We start from the raw sequence: 15898 nt of genomic DNA, 5'->3' as shown, positions 1-15898 counted from the left end.
AAGGACCTGTTTCTACACTGCAGGGATTCTATGATGTATGGCACGGAAACAGATCCTTCGGTCCAACTTGACCTTACCAACCAGATACAAGTTAATCCAATCCCATTTGCCAGCATTTAGCCCATATCCCTCTAAATCCTTTATTCATATACCATCCAGATGCCTTTTAAATGTTTTGATTGTACCAGCCACCACCACTTCCTCTGGCAGCTCATTCCATACACGCATCAACCTCTGTGTGAAAGAGTTGCCCCTTAGGTCCCTATTAAATCTTTTCTTTCACCTTATGCCCTCACAATCTATGCTGTCTAGTTCTGGACTTGTGTTTAACCACTGTAGAGGAGTTTACTGGAGTCTGTGTCCAATACACTTTCATGTTAAGTATTATTATTCTTCAATTCAGCTTATGAAATTGAATGATCTCTGGCTTCAAGCCATAAGTGATGGTATTGAATCAGAAAACTGAAGGTCCAAATCCTACTGGGTTCAGGTGCCAATCAGAGAGGACATGAATGAGGCTGGCTATTAACGTGGGAATGCTACACCATCCTTCAATTTAGCTGCAGATTTGCACAGATTCTGATTATTGAATATGAAAAGAGAAATGAATCCTACATATCTGCTTCACCTACCCCCACATTTTTCCATTCATATTGTGTCCAAAAGCCTTCCTTCTACTTAAAGGTAGAACTTGCACTTGTACAGTGCATTTTCACTTTATTCATAGAATATGGAGGTTGCCAGCTAGTCCTGCATTTCATGACTATTCCTAATTACTCTCTTGAACCAACGCTGAAGGTGCTATTAGAGAATAAGTTCCAGTTTTTGATGCAGCAACAGTAATAGAACAGCAATATAGTTCCAGCTCAGGATAATGAGTGGCTGGGCGAGGTGATGTTTCCAAACGCCCTCTGCTCTTATCTTTCTGAATGGTAGAGGTCGTAGGTTTGGGAGCTGCTGTTTTTAACAACTCATCACATCTACATGAAGTGTCATCACTGTTCCAGTTTAATGTCTCATCAAAATAACAACACTATCAACAACACAACATGCCCTCAAAACTACAGGAGTAAGTCTAGATTATATGCTCAAATTTTGAGATTGAATAATTTTTTTTCTGGATGAATAATGAGATAATAGAGGCATCCAATGTGTTACTTTGTCTATGATTAGTTTGTGCTCACTAGTTATGAAAATTTCAGACACCATTTGATACAAGGAAAGTCAATCTGATAGAGGAAGGAATCAGTTGGTGTGTAAGCAGCATATTCCACTGACAGTACTCTGACTGACAGCAATGATACTGCCTAATCGCTCACAGGGCACACTATGCACAGATAGAGAGACTCATTTGGAAAATAGTTGACTGGCATTAGAGTGACATGGTGCAAGGCTTTGTGCAACTGCAGTGTTCATATTTAGTTCTTGCCTCACCCCAGAGAGAAGCAGCAAGATAAACCCACATGAAGTACATGCTCAGTGTATTATCAAAATGAGTTTGAAAACTGTTGCAACCATGGCTGATGCCATGTAACATGTCTGTTAAAAGCAACTTTTTTGTCCAATGTGCCTTGTTTTTGTAGGTCTTATAAATCTCTGATGTTGATTTAAATGTGTCAAGGTGGCTGCATTTCTACCCAGACTCTCTTATGACTGTAAGACCATTACAATGGGAGATGAAGTAGCCTGTTTGGCCCATCCAGTCTCTTTCACCATTCAGCGAGATCACGGCTGACCTGACAATCCTCAAATCCACATTCCTGCCTTTTCTCCATAACTCTTGATTCCCTTACTGTTTGAAATGTCTGTCTATCTCAGCCTTGATTATACACAATGACCATCTCTACAGTACTCTATGCTAAAGGATTCCACAAATTTGTTCTTCTCTGAGAGACAAAATCCCTCTGGGTCTCTTTCTTAAGTTGGCAACTGGTTACTTTGAGATTATGCCCTCTGATCCTAAACTTTCCCACAAGACTTCCTATTTTCATACCCTATTTCTTTTGAAATAAAGGCCAACATTCCATTTATCTTCCTTATTTGCTACTGAATTTGGATGCTGTCTATTCACGAATCATGCAGAGAACCACGCCGCCAACCCCCCTCCCCCCCCCCCCCCCGCCGCCCCACCCACCTCCCAATTATCTACATGCTCTGAGAATCTGTGTGCTGACACAGTCACTTACAGTCTTTGGAGCCAATGCCACAAGTGGACCTCAGAGTCACACAGTGGCTGGAGCAATTAGATGGAATGTAGCACATGTCCTTAATATTTAGCCCTGAGCATTGATCTCCTTGTAATCTTATTTCCATAATGGTTATAAGATCATGCTCATTAACCTGTATTTGTGCTGTTAATTCCATCTATTTTGTTTTAAATACTGCATGTGTTTAAGTAAAAATGTGGTTGCCTCGATGCTCTGTAAAACTAAAACATAATATCCTTATCTGATGCTCAATTTCTTCCAAAATAAAGGTCAGCATTCCAATGGCTTTCTGAATCATTCATCGAACCTGCATACTGACCTTCGGTGACTTATACTCTTGCACATCTAGCTCCCCCTGTAGTTTGGAATTCCACAGTCATTCTCTGACCAAATAATACTCTGCTTTTCTTCCTGACAAAGTGAAAAATTTCAGATTTTCCCACATTTTATTCTTTCTGTCAGATTTATTCACACTGAACTTTTCTACAGTGGTCTGCATCCTGGTTATGTAAACTTCACATCATCAATTCCTATCAATGTTTGTGTAATCTGCAAAATTAGCCACCGTTCTAGAGCCGAATGGCCTCTATCTGCACTGTAAGAATTCTATGACTGATTCTATGCCGTTGACCCTCTCATCTAAGTTATTGATGTAATTTGTAAACAGTTGACAGTCAACTCACAGAACACCATTTGTCACATCATGTCAATCTGAAAAGATATTTGTGCCATTTATTCTGTCTGTTTTTCTGCCAGCCCACCATTATTCTATCCGTACTAGTTCTGATGTAAGGTGTGTGTGGTCTATGCGTATTCATATAATTTATTTTAATGTTGGGATTTTGAACTAGCTCTTGTGTGTTTTGGTCTATGTATATGAAAGAGTTTAACAGTTAAATTGTAAATCTTTCCGGACCCATTTAGGGTGGCACGGTGGTTCAGTGGTTAGCACTGTTGCCTTATAGTGCCAGGTACCCATATTCGATTCCAGCCTTGAGCGAGTTTGCACATTCTCCCCATGCTTGTGTAGTTTCCCTCCGGGTGCTCCGTTTTCGTCCCACAGTCCAAAGAATTGGCCATGCTAAGTTGCCCATAGTGTTCAGGGATGTGAAGGTTAGGTGCATTCATCAGGGTTAAATATAGGGTAAGGGAATGGGTCTGGGTGGGTTACTCTTCAGAGGGTTGGTGTGGACTTGTTGGGCCAAAGGGCCTGTTTCCACATTGTAGGGATTCTAATTCTAATTCATTATTTAGAACGTGTCAGAGAGCAGCTGACTGGGGTCTCCTGGAGTGATCATACAAATTTGTTTGTATTGTGTGAGTTAAACAATTGGAGAAAGGAAGCATTGATAGGTATTTACTTGCTTTTGGTTTTAACGTGAGAACAGTTTCTCCTGGAGAAAGAAGTTAGTTCAGCACAGTTAGGTTACCTCAGTATATGGATTGTAGTTTGAAAATTCCAGACGAGAAATGTTTACTTAGAACCCTGGAGGGTTTCTTTAAAGTTAAGAAAGTTTAAGCTGTGTGATTACTCAAAGAAAAATAGGCAATCAAGGTGTGAAGACCGAGATTTGAAAGACGCAGTTAAGTCAAACCTATAGATGTAATAGAGAAGTTAAATCACTTTCTGGGATCTGAATAATACACAGTGATGGCATTGGAATAGGTGAGATTTTATTTTGCTGTGTGTTTTAAAATCCTTCGAATTGGCTTGTATGTAAATAGTTTGATTAAACTATTTTATTGTAAAACCCAAATCTGCGGCATTGTGTACTTCTCTTGCACTGAAAGACAAAAATAAAACAAAATTATCCATTGAACCAGATTTCAATTTGGGATGTGATTTGTCCAGTCATAACATCCGCTGGGATCACAGCATAGAATACTATACCTAACACCATGAACATACGTATTGCACATTGACCTTTTATTTGGAACCTTTTAGGTGAAGGGACTGCTTTACTGAGGGAATGCTGTTTTGAGGGAGTGCCATACTGAGGGAGTGATGGACCGAGTGAATCATGTATTCAGGGGATACACTACTAAGGGAGTAATCTATGGAAGAAGTGCTGCACTGAGGACTTTCTGTCCTGAGGGAGTATCATACAGGGGGAATGCTGTACTGATGGAGTACCACACTGAGGGAATTCTGTACTGAAGGGATTCCATATTGAGGGAGTACCGCACTGAGGGAGTATCACACTAGGGGAGTATCACACTGGGGGAGTACCACACTGAGGAAGTTCTGTACTGAAGGGATTCCATATTGAGGGAGTACCGCACTGAGGGAGTATCACACTAGGGGAGTATCACACTGGGGGAGTACCACACTGAGGAAGTTCTGTACTGAAGGGATTCCATATTGAGGGAGTACCGCACTGAGGGAGTATCACACTAGGGGAGTATCACACTGGGGGAGTACCACACTGAGGAAGTTCTGTACTGAAGGGATTCCATATTGAGGGAGTACCACACTGAGGGAGTATCACTCTAGGGGAGTATCACACTGGGGGAATACCACTCTGAGGGAGTTGTGTCCTGAGGGGATTCCATATTGAGGGAGTACCGCACTGAGGGAGTATCACACTAGGGGAGTATCACACTGGGGGAATACCACACTGAGGGAATTCTGTACTGAAGGGATTCCATATTGAGGGAGTACCGCACTGAGGGAGTATCACACTAGGGGAGTATCACACTGGGGGAGTACCACACTGAGGAAGTTCTGTACTGAAGGGATTCCATATTGAGGGAGTACCGCACTGAGGGAGTATCACACTAGGGGAGTATCACACTGGGGGAGTACCACACTGAGGAAGTTCTGTACTGAAGGGATTCCATATTGAGGGAGTACCACACTGAGGGAGTATCACACTAGGGGAGTATCACACTGGGGGAATACCACACTGAGGGAGTTGTGTCCTGAGGGGATTCCATATCGAGGGAGTATCACACTGAGGGAGTATCACACTAGGGTGATATCACACTGGGGGAATGTCACACTTAGGGACTTCTGTACAGAGGAAGTACTGCACTGAGGGATTTTTGTGCTGAGGGAGTGTCACACTGACTGAGTGCTGTCCTGAGCACGGTAAGTATTATGTTGAGGGAGCTGTGCACTGAGGGATGTTTCAGATGTGTGCATTTCTGACTGAGACAAATGAGGCAGATCATTGAATAGAATGGAAAGACTTTATTTGTTGCAGGATCATAACTGATTTCCATTAAATGTTCGCCTTGTGCAGGCGCTGACTAACTGCTGCTGGTCTGACAGTTGTCTGCTCCAAACAAGAACAGATTCTCCTGCAATCAAAGCCAAAAATCTGTGGCACATCAAACTATCAAGGCGTCCTGCACCTTCAGAAATCAATAATCTAACAAACTTCAAATTGTGAGATTGGACTCAGGACCTTGTGCCAGTCACTTCAGTTCCCTCTGAAACTGACTTCCTTGCTTTTGGTTACACAGCCAGTGAAGGTGGATTTGGCAAGAGTTTGCCAGGACTCTGAAGTTTGCCCACTCTTTCACCAGTCCCTTCCAGCTTGTCCCTGGTCTCCGAGAGACTGACGCAACATGTGTTGAAAACTGGCTTTGGACCAAACCTGGGTCGAGCTCCTAATGTTAGCTCGGCTCGGACTGGCCAAGGCGGGGGGACGGGTCCACCGAGTAGCTGACAGTTTCCCGTCGGAGACAGCAGCTTGCACGCTGATGGGGAGCTCCAGGGTCATGCCGAGATGTCAGGGAGCCCCGGTTTGCTGAAGGACAGCAGGGCAGGCGATGGGGAGCCTGGAGGAGACACTGGTTACCCTGACAGGGGGTGCGCCCTGGGGATTCAGGCTGCAAGGAGGGTCCCAGCTACACCAACCGCTGCAAGTGGCCAAGGTAGGAGAGGCTGCGACTGGATCAGAAACCCCGGGCAGAGAGAGAGAGAGAGAGAGGGACCGGGGGGAGACCCGGTTAATGACCTTCAGAGCCATTCCCAGAGAGACCCAGAGCAGAGTCACACGAACAGAATAACCCCCAGAGAGGGAGAGATTATCCCCAGAGAAATGCACCGTGCCCAGAGACTCCACCCCCGGGGAGGGGGTCGATGTCTGAGAGGGTAGATTGTAGATCAGGAGACCCCCAGAAAGGGATGGCCCCAGGGAGAAAGAGTCCCAGACAGACAGAGAGAGGGATCTCCGAGAGAGGGATCCCAGACAGAGAGAGGGGTCTCCGGGGCGGTCCCCCTCTGGGCACACACTCTCTGTCCATACCTGGCCCTATTACATGTCCTGAGGTCAGTCTGCCCCGTTTACAGTCTGAGGGAGAATTTGGTCCGGCTCTTGCTCAGTTGCTTTCGAGTTGTCGATGAAGTGAGTTTAACTATAAAGTGTCTCGAGTGCAAACAACGGGGTTCCCCAGAGCAGGACTTTCGCAAACACCGGATTATTTTACGCTGCTGATGGTGTCCAGATTAAACTCCAAACGGCTCCTGTTCGTGTGCTCGGGAACGAAGGGTATAATCCTCGATTAGAGATGAGGCAAACTAACTGCATGAAACTCTGTTGGATAGATTTCAGTGAAAACCTTTCAGACCCAAGGCATTGGCCATAGAGAGAGGGATTGGAAACAGCTCACTGTCAGATAGAATCAAACTGTCCACTCAGGGAGTTAACTCCCGCCTGACCTTGGGCCAATTCAGGTTAATTCCGAGATGGCAATGAAATCAGAAAGTGCTGGAGAAACCCAGCAGGTCTGGCGGCATCTGCAGAGAGAGAATCAGAGTTAACGGTTCCAGTCTAGCAGGAATTTTCCTCAGAACAAGAGTCATACAAAAATTGGAACCTTAACTCTGTTTCTCTCTATACAGTTGTTGCCAGACCTGCTGAGTTCCTCCAGCAGTTTCTGGTTTGATGACAACAGAATTAGTTGACTTAGAGGCCTATTGAACCTGTAGAAGTGCTGCTCAGCCGCCTGACCCTTCCCTCTGTGGGGGAATACTCCAAATAGAGCCGGAAACAGTGTTATTACTGTGGGAAATGTTTGCCATTTGGTGATTGTTTGACTTCTGTCTCTCTAGGTAGACCAATGTTAACTCAGGCTCAGAAAATAAACAGAACTCAGATGGCAGGGCTGAAGTGTGAGGAGATGTTGAATCAGTTAGGATTATATTCAATGGAGTTTAGAAAAATGATCGGAAGTGGGGGAGGGGAGATCTCATACATTCTAGACAGTGCAGAACCAGGAAGAATGTTCCTGAAGGTAGGGGAGTCCTGAACCAGGGGTCACAGCCTCAGAATATGGGGTAAATCATTGAGAAGTAGGATGAGAACTTTCTTTACCCAGAGAGTGGTGAGAGTGTGGAATTTGCTAGCAGAGAAAGCAGTCAAGGTTAAAACATTGAATAATTTAAAGAAGTAGTTGCACATAGCACTGGAGGCTAAAGGGATTAAAGGATTGGGGGAGTGGGAACATGATTACTGTGTGGAATGATCATAAGGAATGGTGGAGCCAGCTTAAAGGGCCAAATGGCCTACTTCTGCTCCTGTTTTTCTATGTTTCTATTGTTGACAAGTTATGCCATGTCTTGTTATAAATCTCATCAAATGAAGGGTTGTTTTACGGGCTGGCCAGCAAACCCAGCAGGTCTGGTGGCATCATGTGTCGATGTACCTGGAGATTGACCCAACCTGGAAAATCTGAACTCGTCTCCAGTTCCATTGTTCCAACCAGACCCTGCTTTAATATTTAGATAAGTGCACACATTCACTCACAAACCCAGCAAATGCAAAGTGGGCTGAACAGCCTCGCTCAGTGCTTCCTCAGTCTGTAAATCTCAATGGTCCAACTCTGTTCTCCTGGACATTTTCTTCCTCCTTAGAATGATGATGAATGATGAAAGAATTTGTTGCAATTGTAGCAACTTTGTAAACTGGTCTCAAACTAAGGGATTACAGTGGACTCAAAAGTAAAACAGGACATTGTGACATGTTTATTAGGTGACAATTTATGCATAGAAATACTCCAGCACTTAACCACTGGGCCAAGGTCACTGACCCTCCGAATGAGCTGCCTCACCAATACTATACACTGACAAATTGTGGCAGCAGTGCATTTGTGAAAACACTCACAATTTTGAATTTTGTTTTGAATCAACCTGTTCAGGGATATCAAGACACACCTCTGGAGCAGGTGGGACTTACAACCTGGCTCTTCTGGCTTAGAGGGAGGAACAATGCCACTACAAGTTACAATTCTGTGCCAATTTTGTTGCATTTACTAATTAAGGACCTCTTGGACAATTCTGTTCCATGCCAATATCTCACTCAATGTCCGAATATCAATTTAAAATTAGGAAATTAAAAACTTGCGATGTCATCATAGTTACCTCAGTGGCTCGATGGCTGGTTGTGATGCAGAATGATGCCTACAGCATGGGTTCAATTCTCACACTGGCTGAGGTCACCATAAAGGATTCACCTTCTCGACCTCACCTGGGACAAAGTGACCTTCAGGTTAATCCACCACCAGCCATCCCTCTCTAATGAGAGAGCAGGTCTTAACTGGTCTCAATACTCTAGCTGAGAATGAAATAATTTCTTATATAAGTTCAACATAAGCATCTCATTCTTGTACTCTACCTCCCTCAAACTGTATAAATCCCACTCTCAATCTTCCCTGCTACCTATAATGACTCAGACTGATATATACCCAGGTCCATCTGCCCCTACACTCTCTGTAGAATTGTGTCCTTTATTTCATTTTGACTTATGACAGCAAAATGAATTACATCACATTTCTCTGCATTGAACTTGGGTGGCACGGTGGCACAGTGGTTAACTCACAGAGCTAGAGACCTGGGTTCAATTCCCACCTCAGGCGACTGTGTGGAGTTTGCACATTCTCCCCATGTCTGCGTGGGTTTCCTCCCACAATCCAAACATGTGCAGGTTAGGCTAAATTGCCCATAGTGTTAGGTGAAGGGGTAAATGTAGGGGAGTGGGTCTGGGTGGGTTGCACTTCGGCAGGTCGGTGTGGACTTGTTGGGCCGCAGGGCCTGTTGCCACACTGTGAGTAATCTAATCTAAACTTCATCTGCCACTTGTTCATCCATCCCATCAACCTCTCTGTGTTTTATTGAAATTCTATATTGTTCTGACAATTCACAATGCTTCCAAATTTCATATCGACACAACATTTGTATGCACTAAGGTCTTGTTTATTCATATATGTATGTATTTATCAGGAAGAGCAACGGTCCCACTATAGACCCTTGGACATTTCCACTACAAAGCTTCCTCCAACCTGCAAAAATGTACATTAGCCACTAATTTCTGTTCCTATTACTCAGCCAGTTCCATATCCATTGTACTACTGTTCCTTTTATTTCATGAGTTAGGACTTTGCTCAGAATCTGTTGTACAGCACAATACCAAATACTTCTTGGATATCCATTGACTCTACATCAACTGCATTGTTCTCATCAACGCTCCCTCTTACCTCTTCAAACAATTTCAACAAGTTAATTAACAAATTTCCCTTAACGAATCTATGCTGGCTTTCCTGAGTTAACCATATATGCCTACAGGACAATTAATATGATAAATTATTGGGAACAGGAGTAACATTTACAATTCTTCAGTCCTCTGGCACCACCAATAAGTCAAAGGGAGACTAAAAATTTGTGAACAGTGCCGCCACAGTTTCCACCCTTAATTCCTTTAGTGTTCCTGGATATTTCTCATCGGGTCCTTGTTTTGCCAGCAAGGGTGCGATCATTGGAATGAGCAGAAATGTCGATAGATATGTTATTGGATTTTGTCATTAATACAGGAGTTCTTTGGTTCGTATTAACAGCAGGAGTGGACCATTCGTCCCATTGAGTCTACTGCGGTACCTCATCTCCCTTTTCTGCTCTGATTCCCTGAGTGACCAAAAACCTTTCAGGCAAATGTAACAAAGTAAACTTTGAATGAAACTGGAATTGTTGGTTTACAAACTTCCTCAGAAACATGAATTGAAGCACATTTTGCAAAATGCCATGAATATAAAATTTGTGAAGTCATTGTTGTTCTGATTGAGATCTGTTGTCAGCTTTAGGTTCAAGCCCCTGTCAGTTGGTTGAGCTGAATACTTTGAAGGTTACCTTGTTGGCATATTTCCGAGCTATCAGGTTGAATAGAATATTTGTAGACAGCAGAGGGTCACAACAGGAAATATTAACATTCAGAGGGATCCGGATGTCTTGTAAATGAGTCACGGAAAGTTAATAAGAAGGTACAGGAAGCCCATAGGAAAGTAGATGTTGGTCTTTATTAGATAGGATTGAAGTTGAAGAACAAATAATTCTTGCAGCAATTGTATAAAACCATACAGAAACCATACCCAGAACATTCTCTACACTTTTGTTCTCCTTCCTAATTAAGGTTATAACTTGCCTGAGAGTGAGTGCAATGAAGACTGATTCCTTCATTGCAGACATCATTCTACCAAGAGAGATTGAATCGATATTCCCAAGAGTTTAGAAGAATGAGCGGTGATCTCACTGAAATGTATAACATTTTTAAGAGACTTGTAGAGTAGATGTTGCAAGGAGCCTTGCAGAACTGAGGAGTCTACAGGTAAGGTTACACTTTCAGAATAAAGGGTCAGCCATTAGAACTGGGATAAGGAGAAACTTCTTTATTCACTCAATTGTGAACCTTTTGAATTTTGTACTGCCGAGAAGTATGGGTGCTCATTACGTACAATGAGACTGAAGACTGGTATTTTATTTAGTTCTAAAATTATGGTCCTATTTCTTAATTTATGTTTAAAATATTATCCATGTCATTAATATCCAATATTCACACTCCTCTGTATGGTTTCATTGAATTAAAGGGAGATGTGAGTTATATATTTTGTTGAGTGGTCCCCTTCATTCAACCAAGAAATAGAAAACTCTTGGCTGGATGTTCTGCAATATTCTGGATTGGAGGCAGTAAGTTCTGGTTGTGGGGAAGGTAAATGTAAGACATTGACTGCTGATACATTTTGTGTTGGTGTTTGGTTTCAGTTGATATCAGCAGGTTTAGAGGTGTGAAGTGGTGTTCTTCTTGCCCATACGTCAATATGTAGTGGGTACAGACTCAAGTTTACTGCTAAAATGTCACGCAGCATCGTTAGATTGGAAATAGTTACAAAAGTGATATAGAATTTATCTTAACAAGGAAGTGCAAACCATGAAATCTTCATCAGAAACCTCTCTTGGTGTCCAGTTTCCTAATTACAGATCTGAAGCTGGTGACACATGTTTTATGGAATAATTCATCACTGATGGTATTCATTCATGGTACCTGTGTTAGCTCTTAGAGAGCTTTCCAACTGCTCCACTCCTCTGATCTTTCTCCACAGCCTTACAAACTTCTCCAAATTTATCCAGTTGCCTTTTGAAAGCAACTATTGAATCTGCTTCCAATGTTCTTTTGGGAAGAATATCCCAGATGACAATATCTCAAAATTTAAAGCAAATACTCCCGAATTCCCCAACTTGTAATGAAGGATGTGGAAAACCCATTGTTGATTAGATCATTGTGGTGAGATTTCCTTTGAGATCAGATCAATTTGTTTCATTTTCTGTATGCCCTACACCAAAATCTTTCAGTGTGCAAAGAGGCCATTCAATCCATTGCTCTTGTACTAGCTCTGGTAAAGGTACAACCCACTGAGTTAATATTTGCTGCTCTTTCTGCTATTCTTTATGAATGTTTCCAAATATTTGTGTGTTTACCATGAGAGAACCATGGATTTTCCCCCCTTCTATCGAGTTTGACAATTCTTTGTCACAACCATCTTATACGTTAAAAATCTCTTTGAATGCCTAATTTTGATGATGAACTGATGTTTACTGCCCAGAGTTACTGATTTACCAATCCAATAGAAAAGGTTTGTTCCAGCTTACTTTATTAATATTTTTGACGATTATTTTGAGGCCCTTTACCAGTTCTTTGCTTCTAGTCAATGGGTGGAATAGACTCTTTTTTGCCATAAACACTCTATAACACTCTGATTCAAAACAGCAGCAGTTTTTTTCTAAGTTGTATTTGGAACTAAAGCTTCTCATTCATGGGCTTATCTTCTTTATTTTGTTACAGTGTTGTCATTATATATTAATGTGGGCATGAAGTTCCAAAGTATATATTAATGTGGGCATGAAGTTCCAAAGTATATATTAATGTGGGTGTGAAGTTCCAATGTGTATAAAAACAGAGTATTGGAAAAATGCAACAGGAAATAATGAAGAATCTTACTGGACAGTAAGTGTTAACTCTGTTGCTCTCTCTCTCTTTCTCTCTTCAGAGTTTGTCCAGCAGTTTCTGCTTTTAATTCAGATCTCTAGAGAGAGAAAGAGAATTAACACTGGCAGTCCAACAGGATTCTTCTTCAGAACTATAGTATTCATAACACTTTGTTTTTATGACTCCAGCATTTGTAGTTTGCTTTTGATTAACTTCCAACATTACAGACTGCACAAATCTACCTGACCCTGAACGCAGAGCACAATCTCACCTCAAAGCACACAAATTGTTCAGGACCTGGAATGAAAATCAGACAGAACACTTCTGTTAAGGGATGGGACTGATTTCCAACTTCACTGTTGAAGAGATGATCCATTTGCTCATTCCTTACACAGTCCACTCACATTGAAATCAGTACGATTGCACTGGGGTGTGTTTTAGAAGGGAGGCTGTTTCACTCCACTGAGTTGTTACCCAGGCTGGGAAGGTGAAATATATTTTATGTGTGTGGCCTAGATCCACAAAACAGCACCTGTTCAAATTACCAGTATAGCACCAGATAACCAGAACTATATTTAGTTAAACTGAATAGATCTCAATACAGGCTCATGACATCTGGCACCCACTTCGTCCTAAACACGCTCTCATGCATTAAGTATCCAGTGACTCACAGAGCTCTGGGATTAGACAGTGTCAGGTATGGGAAAATTCTATAGTTGAACTAAAAAAGCTTCAGACATCATTATATGACCACATGCCACAAACTGATTCTTTTACATTCTCTCTGGGTTATCCGGAATCCTAAATTATCATCAGAATTTTGTTAAATTTCATATTTATTCTGCAAGTAAGCATAGTTATGGTATAAAGATCCAATGTTGCAAATATATTTTTTTGAATAAATACAATTTTTTTTCTTCATTGGAAATTAAGCAATTTCATAAATGTAATATTTAAGTCCTGTTTTGTTATATAAAAGTTGTCACGTCCCAAACACACAAGGAAATACAGATTACCTCAGGGTCTGGATTATCCCTTTGTATTGTAAAACTCTGCAAATGGACCTCATCAAATGCACTGAAAGACTTGTGATATGCACAAAGCACTGTCCCTGCAGCTACACTGGGACACTGACCAGAAGGAACAACCCATGACACTCTCTTATACTTGTCCGATCCAGATGAGTTCGTGGAGAATCGGAGTGAAATGTTTTAGAGAAGTTTAAAAAAGTGAGAAGTGATCTTATCAGATCTAGAGAGGAATTGACAAGATGGATGTTGGGGGGACATTGCCCCTTGTGGGACAGACTAGAATAAGGGGACATTGTTTGAAAATGCAGGGTCTCCCAATTAAAGCAGAGTTGATAAGAAATATTTTCTGTCAGAGGGTCATTGGTCTGTGGCATTCTCGTCCCCGGAGAGCAAAGGAAGCTGAGTCACTCCTTTGTCAAGGCAGAATTAGACCGAGTTTTGATTGACAAGGGTGTAGAATCATGGGAAGCCTGGCATGAAGGAACAACAACAAGGAATGTGGAGCTAAAGCCAAAGTCAGATCAATAATGATCTTACTAAATGGTAGAACAAACCCAAGGGGCCAAATGGCTTACCCCTGCTCTGAATTAGGATTCTGGTATAACAACATTTCTTACTCAATCCAGATCTCGTTGCTGATGGTCCAGCCAAAGATTATTAAAATTATTCACATCTAAATATTGAATAAGAACATAAAAAGTCAGAGCAGGAGTGGGATCATCCAGTTGTAGGAAAGAATAGAAAGAAAGTAAATACAAAGGGCGTGCTCCGGTATTTAAGTACTGGTAGTTTATTTTCAATATATTATCTTCATCAATAGTTAGACTCCACTAATTTTAAAAAAACTCTGAAATCTTTCCTGACATGCACTTAACTGCAGGAAAAATGTTTTTGATGGCTGTATATCACTAAGTGAAGAATTTCAGGAATGTTCCTGGCTGAACATTTGAGGAAATGGGCTAAAAACAACATTCTTTACTTGCTGAGTAAAAACTTGAAACACCTCTCAGAGATGGTGCTGCTGCAGATTAATTTAAATGACAATTAATTATGAGCTTTAATTAGAGTAGATAGCATGATTAATTGTGATATAGCTGATGAGACCAGTTTAACTGAAATAATAGCTTTACAGGCATGATCCTGTGAAAAGAAGGCTGAGAGAGAAATCATGAGGACCATTATCGCTGGCTCATCTAGTCAATGTTGGAAACTCAAGCATTTATGTTCACTTACATTGGAACAGCACTCTCTACTGAGAAAGATAAGAAAGAGCCTTTAGACAACCCTGGAAATTCCTCTCCAACTCGCAAAGACAATGAAACTACCTGCATACCAGGTGGAGTACACAGAGTCCACAGGAACACCTAAAGCATTCCTTGGCACGTGGGTAAGGCTGGGTTCAGTCTGTATAAAGCGAATCATCAGCAATGAAAGTAAAACTGTTCTGAAGTTTGTGCTGCCCTCTGTTGTACCCATCCATCTCAGGCAGTGTTTCTGTCTTGTGGCATTGATCACTCCTTGATGCCACCCTATTGATATATTGCAAATAGTCTTAATTTGTCCAAATGTCCCCTGCCCTGGGATGACAGACAACCACAAGATTGATGCTGTCCACAAGACATCACATCCAGAACTAATGAGAAACGAGAAATGGCACAGTAACTCAATGGTTAGCACTGCTGCCTCACTGTACCAGGGATCCGGGTTTGATTTTGCTCTTTGATAACTATCCATGTGGAATTTGCTCATTCTTCCCATGACAGCGTGAGTTTCCTTTCTAGTTTCCTGACACAGTCCAAAGATGTGCAGATTAGGTGGATTAGCCATGGCATACACATGGTCACAGGGAGAGGCTACGGGGGGGGGGGGGGGGTATGGATGAGATGCTCTTCAGAGGGTTGGTGTGGACTTGATGGGCCAAATGGCCTGCTTCCACACTGTAGAGATCCTATGATTATCCAACTTTTGAATGCGAAACAAGAGACTTACTTTAAAGTGTCATGTCCAGCATGACAGATACACACTTGGATGAGAAAGGAGAAAGCCAGGTAAACAGATTGATCTGGTCAAAAAATTCATATAAAATTGCCAGAACTCTGAGCACCTGATATAATAAAAACAGGGAGCAGATCCAAAATAAAAATCAAGGGACAGCAATGTCCTTTATTCCAGAAATAAAAACAAGAAATACTCACAGATCAGGCAGCAATTGTGAAGAGAGAAACTGTTAATGTTTCAAGTGACTGTGTGGAGTTTGCACGTTCTCCCTGTGTCTTCGTGGGTTTCCTCCGGGTGCTCCGGTTTCCTCCCACAGTCACAAAGATGTGCGGGTCAGGTGAATTGGCCATGCTAAATTGCCCGTAGTGTTAGGTAAGGGGTAAATGTAGGGGTATGGGTGGGT

At 42.0% G+C, this 15898-nt stretch overlaps 1 protein-coding gene across 1 annotated transcript in view; it reads left to right on the top strand.

Moving 5' to 3' along the window:
• Positions 1–5904: 5904 nt before the first annotated feature.
• The window catches only part of LOC132834938 (synaptopodin 2-like protein), a 40978-nt gene continuing 30984 nt past the window's right edge, over positions 5905–15898 (top strand). The window contains exon 1 of the mRNA XM_060854106.1: positions 5905–6089. Within this exon, the coding sequence (XP_060710089.1) occupies positions 5985–6089 (105 nt within the window). The 5' untranslated portion in view covers positions 5905–5984. The remainder of the gene's footprint in view (positions 6090–15898) is intronic.

Source organism: Hemiscyllium ocellatum, chromosome 43 (assembly GCF_020745735.1).
Source record: "Hemiscyllium ocellatum isolate sHemOce1 chromosome 43, sHemOce1.pat.X.cur, whole genome shotgun sequence".
Lineage (NCBI taxonomy): Eukaryota > Metazoa > Chordata > Chondrichthyes > Orectolobiformes > Hemiscylliidae > Hemiscyllium > Hemiscyllium ocellatum.
This window is presented reverse-complemented; position numbering and strand designations above follow the sequence as displayed.